This window comes from Dioscorea cayenensis, chromosome 1, assembly GCF_009730915.1.
Source record: "Dioscorea cayenensis subsp. rotundata cultivar TDr96_F1 chromosome 1, TDr96_F1_v2_PseudoChromosome.rev07_lg8_w22 25.fasta, whole genome shotgun sequence".
In the NCBI taxonomy this organism is placed as follows: domain Eukaryota; kingdom Viridiplantae; phylum Streptophyta; class Magnoliopsida; order Dioscoreales; family Dioscoreaceae; genus Dioscorea; species Dioscorea cayenensis.
In genome coordinates this window covers 19,015,977-19,024,561 of record NC_052471.1, presented here as the reverse complement: position 1 = coordinate 19,024,561, position 8,585 = coordinate 19,015,977, and the positions used below count along the sequence as shown (strand labels likewise).

Here is an 8,585-nt window from a genome sequence, read left to right as displayed (position 1 = left end):
TTCCTAAGTTGACCTCATGAATAACGCATCCTCTAAAGGCCGACAGGAAGCTCAACACCCCTTTCCAGAAAAAGGAGATCCTACTCGATCTCCTAGAAAACATATTCCAGTGGGAGACACCATAATTAAATTGGATGATCTCAGCTCCCCAACAAGAGGAGTCCGTCATAAATTTCCACCACCACTTGTCTAAAAATACCTGATTGAAGTTCGCGATATCTAGAGGTGTCAAACGGGCCGTGCCGGCCCGGCCCCTAGACGGCTCGACGACGATTTGGGCCGTGCCCGATCCGAGCAGCGATGCTACGATGATCGTGTCCGGTCGGGCACGCCCGAACCGGCCGGGCCGAGCCGTGGTTCGTAGGCCCGTGGGCCGGCCCGCACGCTGCCCGTCTCGGGCCGTGCCGACCCGGCACGCGGGCCGGCCCCGGCACGCTGCCCAGTGGTCGAGTTGGGCAGTGACCCAGCCAGACGCGGGCCGACCCAGAACGGTCCACTTCTTATTTTTTTATTTTATTTTTTTGTGTTAAAACTTTGAATTTATTTTTTTCTTTTTTTCTTTGATAGAAAGACATTTTTTTACCCATCCCAACAACTATCTAACGGCTATTTTTATGGGTATTTTAGTCTTTTGGTGTAAATGACAATTTTGCCCTTTACAACAACTATAAACGGCTAGTTTATGAGGGCATTTTTGGAATAAAAAAATATTAAAAATTATAAATACCCCTAAATTCAAACTAAAATTTCCACACCAAACTCTCTCATCTCTCAATCTAATTCTCTCTTTGGCTTCTAAGTGCAACTTCCAAGCTTCAAGTTTGCAAATCCAAGTTTCAAGTTCATCATCAAGTATCTCAATTGCACTCAAAAGAAATCGACACCAAAAATCGACTTCGTAAATTATTTGTTAAAGCAATTGAGGTAATCCGTTGTTCTTAATTTTTAATTTTCATAATGGCCGGTTCTTCTCCCAACTTTCCCTCCGATAATTCTCCGTTTGGTTTTTATGAAAATGCCCCGTTAAATTCTCCGGATGATGATGATGTTGTTATTGAGACCCCAAATATTGGGCCATCAAGTGACAACCCTCGAAGCTCTAGAAAACGAACTTCCGGGGTTTGGCAATTTTATGACATTGTTGATTTTCCGAACAAAGGCACTCGGGCGGTTTGTAAAAAATGTAAAAAAGATTTTTCTTGCCAAACTTCGGGGGGGACGGGGCATTTAAAAAGACATGCCGATAAGCATGCCGCGAAGCCACACGATCCCACACAAACGCAAATTAGTTTTACCGATTCGAGTATGGGAAATTTTATTTTTAATAATGAAAATGCAAGAAAAGAAGTTGCGAAATTTATTGTTCAAAATGAGCAACCTTTTTATCTTGCCGAAAATCCCGCTTTTATAAAAATGCTTATTCGAGGTTTTAATCCAAATTTTAAATCGGTTTCAAGAAATACTATGAGAAAATATTGTCTTATTATTTATGATGATTATAAACAAAAATTAATTTCCGAATTATCTTCTTGTTCTTTTAAAATTTCTCTTACTTCGGATATTTGGTCTTCTCAATTTCAAACGAATTATCTTTGTGTTACCGGTCACTATATTGATAATAATTGGGTTTTGCAAAAGCGTATTTTAAGTTTTTTTGAATTAGAACACCGTCATACTGCAAGTGTTATTGCAAGTTATATAACTCGGGCTATTAATGAGTATAATATTTCGAGTTCTATATTTTCAATTAGTTTGGATAATGCTTCGGCAAATAACAATGCGGTCGATCTTTTAAAAATGAATTTAATGCCTTTATTTTTCCGGGGCTTTTTCATGTGCGTTGTGCTTGTCATGTTTTTTGAATTTATGTGTTAAAGATGGTTTAAAAATAATTGAGCCCCATATTAAAAAAGTTCGAAATTCTATTTTATATGTTCGAAATGGTTCAACCCGAAGACATGATTTTCAAGCTTATTGTTCGGAAAGGGGGAGAAAATGTAAAAGATATATCATTGATGTTGAGCATAGGTGGAATTCAACTTATGAAATGTTGGAGTGTGCTTATAATGATAGAGATATTATTTCTATGTTTGTTAATGAGAGATTTCCCAATGATCATGTCACTAATTATGATTGGGAAGTTTGCCATTTAATTAAGGAATTTTTGGAAATTTTTTATGCTTCAACTAATATTTTGTCCGGTGTTTATTATTCCACTTCATCTATTATTGTCAACCAAATATTTTTTATTAGTGAGGTTTTTGCAAAATATAGAGAAGACCCTAATTTTGCTCCTATTATTGCTCCCATGGAGGAAAAATTTAAAAAGTATTTTGGAAAAATCGAACCACTTCCTATTTTAGCTATGTTTCTTGACCCCCGTTTTAAAATTGATGGCACTTTTTGCATAATTGATTCTTATGATAATAATATGGATCTTGATCATTCTCTTTTGAAAGAAAATTATCGTTCTTTATTTTATGACATGTATAATGAATATCATAGAAAATATGGTGATAGAAGGACTTTCAATATGCCTCAATCTAGTGAAAGTTCCTCTTCAAGCACCAAAAATAGATCCGCCACTTATGTTGTAAATATAATTAACAAAAAATTTTCCATGGGTGCTTCTTCTTCTTTTTCTTCTTCTAATTCTAATACTAGTACTTCTTCTACTTCTCATGAAATAAATCATTATTTAAATAATAATATTAATAATTTTCTTACATCGGAAGAAATGGATAAGTTTGATATTTTGACATGGTGGAAACAACAGGCGCATAGTTATCCTGTACTTGCCGCCATGGCTCGTGATCTGTTAACTCCACCGATGTCTACAGTAGCATCGGAGTCTTGTTTTAGTGCAGGAAAAAGAGTACTGGATGATAGGAGGAGCAGAATGAATAATCAAACAGTGCAAATGTGCATATGTCTGAAGGATTGGCTAGATGCTGAAGATAGATTGCAAGGGCTAATAGAACAATTCACCCCTGATGACGGCGGAGAAGGCATATATACTGATACTGACGTAGAAGAAATAAATTGATGAGCCTCAACTCTCAAGCTTGGAACATGCCAAGATTAATCCTTTATTCCTTTTTATTGTTTCAAATGTTCAAAAAAAAAAAAAAGATAAGTATTTTGAGTTTATTTCAAAATTCAAATGATAGTATGAATCTATGATACTAATAATTAATTGTTATTTTTGCAATTTTTTTTTAAGATTTTTATTTAAATATAAAATATATATTTAAGTATTTAACTAATCTTTCATTCTTTCTTTCTATGTTTCTCATTAGGGTTAGCTCCTTAGTTGGTGACTTGGTCCTTGACTCCTTGGAAGCCGGCAGCCGGCAGCCGCCGATCTCTAAAACCAGCTAAGCCCTCTCCCAAACTCATCCCGATCTCCTCAACCCCAATTCCCAACCTTTTCCCACCCGACCACAATCCCATCCCCAGATCCGTTCCCCATCAAGAACCACAGAACCCACCCGATGATGGACTCCCTCAAATCCTCCTCCAGCGTAAACTCCCCATCAAGCGTCGTCCCCTCCTCTCTCCTCCTCCTCCCTCCTTCCCCTTCCCCTTCCCCGACCCTTCCTCCACTCTCCCCTACTCCGACGATGCCGCCGACGATGATCCTTCCTCCGACTCCCTCCATCCTCCTCCTTTCAAGTTCCAGACAGATCCGGTCCGAGTCCGATGAGATCCGCTTCCTCCAAGGCCTTCTCAGCGCCACGCTCGATCCCATGGTCTTCCCCCGCGACCTCAATCTCTTCTTTGATCGCTTCTCGAGCACATGGCTCGACCTTTCACTCGCTCTCGCCTTTCCCGAGAAGCTCCGACGTCTTCGCACCAAGTTCCGCATCATGTCCGGTCAGTATCCACCGTGGCGGGACCCTCCCGCTCTTGCCCCCCATGTTGAGTGATTTGAAGATAGATAGTGTATGGATTGGGCTGATCTCTCCTATTTCATCTTCTTCTAAGTTTATTTCTACCTGTTATAACTTGTCTTATGGTTTACACCTTGATGTTACTGGATTTGTTCATTCAATGCTTGAGGTCCAAGATGGAAATTCAGAGGTGAAACAACACTTGGAGAGTATTCTTTTCTATTTTGTGTTCTTAAATTTGTATTAATAAATCTCATGCTCTCTTGTTTGAGTTGATTTTGTAAACTCTTCATCTTTATGAGACCAAGTTCTAATGTGATTTTTCTTCTTTTTAATTTTTTTGCTTTGTATAGTTCCTCACTTCCTCTTTACTGAAATTGAGAATGGTTCTTGTTTTTTTGGGTTATTCACTTATTTGAATATTTATGTTGAATCGTTGATTGATGATTTCAAGTCATTTAACTAAGGATTTAGATTAGGAAATGGATTAAAAACTCAAAAAGCCCTGAAGGATTTGATTTCAAAGATAAATAGATAATGATAAATGATAATATAGTTTTTTTCAATTATAGTAAAAATTTAATTTATATTTATATTATTTAATTATTAGATAATGTTTCTTATATTTTTAAATAAATTTTTTTCTGATTTTTTTATATTTTTTTATTTTTTTAATATTTTTATATTAAAAAAATATTAACGAGCCCAGACGGCACGAGCTCGACAAAGTGGGCGTGTCTCGTGCTGGGCCGACCCTCCACCATTTTCGGGCCGTGCCGGCCCGCACGGCAAAAGCCATGGGCCGGGCCGGCCCCGACACGCACGCCTCGGGCTGCCATGGGCCCGGGCCGTGCCGGGCCGTGCCGGCCCGTTTGACACCTCTAGCGATATCTAAAATACCCTAACCGCCTTGGTCCCGAGATCAACATAGGTTGTGCCAACCGACCAGCCGCTACCTCGGATGCTCAATGTTCGGTCTAGACCAAAGAAAATCCCTTCTAATCCGGTCAATCTCCTCGATAACCCAGCAAGGTAATCTAAAAAGTGACATCCAATATGTAGGGATCGTAGAGAGGACTGAGTTAACTAGCGTCAGTCGTCCTCCTAAGGATAAGTGTCTCGCTTTCCAAGTGGAAAGCTTCCTCCGAATTTTTGAGATGAGGCCCTCCTAATTTTGTTTCCTTGGTCTTCTACCAGACATCGGGATTCCCAGGTACGTAACTGGAAGCACACCCCTTTTGCAGCTCAATGTATCCGCTGCCTCCAAATCCAGAAGCACTCATAGGGAAACAGAATATAAACATGTTTTGAAAAATTAGCTGCTAAACCCGATAGCCCTTCAAATGTATACAAAATAAGCTGAACGATTCTCAAATCCTCAAGGCCTCCTGTAGTCATAACCAACAGGTTATCAGCATAATGTAGATTACATCTGCTCCCCAAATCCCTTAAAGGCACCCCCACCAAAATCCTGGAACTCAGTGCATGCGAGAACATTGTACTTAACACATCCGTAACAAGTACAAATAGTAGAGGGGATAACGGATCTCCTTGTCGAAGTTCGCTACGATAGCGGACATACCCATTAGGAGATCCATTCACCAGGATGGAAGCCTTGGAAGAGAATAGAATGCATTTGATCCACCTAATCCAACGGTCCTTGAACCCCCTGGCTTTCAGCAAGTCGAAGAGAAAATCCCAATCGACACGATCAAACGCTTTGGAGAAGTCAACTTTTAAAATGTGACCTGATAACCTCCGTTTGTGCATACTAAATATAAGTTCCTCTGCAGTTGCAATATTATCCATTATACAACGCCCTTTCAAGAACGCCGATTGCTCAACATCCATTAGGGAATTAATCACTTTGCTCAGGCGCGATGCCAACAACTTGGAAATAATTTTCAAGGATGAATTTATCAAGCTGATAGGTCTGTAGTCACCCGAGTACTCAGGCGTATCCACTTTAGGAATAAGGACAATGAAATCGAGAAATTAAGCCTTTTTTTCCAAAAATTGGCATGTAAGCCACTGTATCATGCACATCATTCAAAAAAACTATTTAAGAAACATATTTTATAAGAATATCATTATTTCATAAATATTGAGAATTTTTTTTTTCCTTATATATATAGTATTTCACACAATATGCTTTTATTGTGACCGAATACTTACTTCACTACAAGAAAGTTAGGCTATAGTGACTAAATTTAGCGGCAAATTTATAAATTTGTCACTGTAAATCTCTATAGCAATGGATTTTTTATTTTAGCGGCAAATTTTTGAATTAGCTACTATAATTTTATAATAATTTTTATAGTAGCTAATTCTTGTAATAGTCGCTACTTAAAATAAAAATTATTTTTGGCCAAATTTTTTCCAACAATAAAAAATTTAACCCAATGAAATTATTTCAAAAGAATTTTAATCATCAGTTTTTTCAAAAAATTTTAAAGGGTTATTTGTAAAAATGCTTTTACTTGAAAGAGTTTTCAACAATTAGGATGAGCTTTCAATAGTTTATAATTGTTAAAAAACGGAGGGGCTAAATTAATAAAAAGATAAATATTTAGTTGATATTTCTCCAAAGGGCATCAATTCTCTTGCGATACTTTCTTCTCTCTGGGACACTCCTCCGAAGCCGAAGGAGAGAAGAAGCAAACCCCCCATCATCGCCGATGGTTCCGAGCAGCGCTGTGATGTTGGAAGCGGAGGCGTTGTTGTTGGCTATGCAGACTCCGTGGATTCCTCGCCTCGCTCCCACGGCGGTGAGTCCTCGGACGAACCCTTCTTCTCCTATTCTCTGGCCCCCAAGCATCGCCTCATGTGCAGCTATGGCGGCTATATTATTCCCCGCTCCACTGGAAAATCTCTCTGCTATCTTGGTGGAGACTGGCGAGGCTCGCATCGTCGTCATCGTCAATCGCCATTCCACCCTCTCCAATCTCTCTGCTTGCCTCTCTCGTTCTCTTTTCGGCAACCCGCCCTTCACCCTCAAGTACCAGTTCCCCAACGAGGTTATCAAAACTCATTCTGAGGCTCCGAAGGTCATCCTCCTGGGTGTTGAGCAGGGTTTTGTCAACAATGCAGCAGGTTCCCTCTCTCTCTCTCTCTCTCTCTCTCTCTCACCCTCTCTGTAGATTTTTGTCGAAACCCTTGATTGATGATGGTGTTGGATAATGGATAGGTTTCATGCAGTATTGGAGTTTGACGTTGCGAAGCAGAGCTAGCTGAAGGAGGAGGCTGGCAGGGCACAACGAAAGGAGGTGGAAGAGTAGCCATGAATTCATTGGCAAGAACTCGTCTCTAGGTACACCTTTGTTGTTGATTATTGTCGTTAAATTTGATTTTCTGGTGTTGTTCATAGTGACAGATTAGAACAGAAATTGTGTGATTATTAGTTAGGTTAAGGATTGTGGGAATGGCTAGGCTTTTTTGTGCCTCTTTGGCTTTTTATGGATAGGGATAGATAGGGGTGGAACTTGTAGGGCAAGGAGGAATAGTTGGGAGTGAGGTTTGAAAAAAATTAGGTGCAACTGGGATTGGCTCCAGAGTATTGTCTGAAAAAATTAATACTCTGAAAAAATTAGGAAGGTTGCTTGGGGATTAATTTTTTGTAAGGTTGCTTTCTTTGTAAGGTTTCTTTAGTGGAGTGTAGGCCATGAAAAAAATTAGGAAGTTAGGCATCTTTTAAGATAACCAATTGTTGATATTCAAATGATAGCTGCCATGATATCATGTAATCTGATGTATCGTGGATCTGTGAACTCTTGGCAAGAGATGCTTGGGGATGATTATCAGTAGTTGGGTGACAGAGCAAGATGATTAAAAGACAAGCTTTGTGAACACTGAACAAGGGGGCACAAAACAGACTGGGCCATTTACAACCAGGTACGTTATATACATATAGTGAGTCAATGTCTAGTGTGCCTGTAGGATGATGAAAAATAAAAGCTTAAACTTATATGAATGACAAATTGAAAATTAGGTTGACAGCCAAACATGTCGTAGACACTAATAAAGCAATTTGCAGACTAGAATATGTCAATGGTGTGTATGTGTGTGCATAAACGTTTACCTGTGGTGTCACTATATGAACAAATGAATTCACAAGATAAACAATCTAATGGTTGTTGATCTGTCATAATTAATCGGTGGAAAATCTATTTTACAGTTGATAAAGAAACCAACATGCAGTGAACGCAAGAAACAGTTAAAGTAGAATTTACCAGGAAATGACTTGCTGCAATTTTGTATGGAGTGTTTTAATGAGCACCAGCTGTTGCATTTGATGCACCTAAATTGGTCACATCTGCGCAAGACTCACCATGTGCAATACTTAAGTTAATTGCCCATGAAACCATATATATATATATATATATTTTATATTTATTTGTATGTATGTATATATATATATATATTAGTTTAACTCTTGGCAAACTTCTTTCACTTCCAATAGTTTTTGCGGTAGTCATAGTATTATAGCACCAGTATTTATGCTGTAGTAGATGTTACTGATCAATATATTAATTGTGATACAAACTAATTTATTAATAGTTATACACTAGTTGGAGTAACAACTACCTCACAATGCTCCCAGGTGCTTGACCTTGTCATTAGCGTATGTATTAAATCTTAGGTGAACATTATTCTAGCCAGATTCTGTAAGGATATACCATTATTCCAACAATA

At 38.7% G+C, this 8,585-nt stretch overlaps 1 protein-coding gene across 1 annotated transcript; it reads left to right on the top strand.

The window, feature by feature from the left end:
- The first annotated feature begins 6,504 nt into the window (after nucleotides 1-6,504).
- LOC120278117 lies at nucleotides 6,505-8,579 on the top strand. The gene is made up of 3 exons (XM_039285069.1): nucleotides 6,505-6,661; nucleotides 6,726-6,986; nucleotides 7,081-8,579. The coding sequence occupies exons 2-3, from the start codon at nucleotides 6,728-6,730 to the stop codon at nucleotides 7,125-7,127; spliced, it is 306 nt and encodes a 101-aa protein (XP_039141003.1). The 5' UTR covers nucleotides 6,505-6,661; nucleotides 6,726-6,727; the 3' UTR covers nucleotides 7,128-8,579.
- Nucleotides 8,580-8,585: the final 6 nt, after the last annotated feature.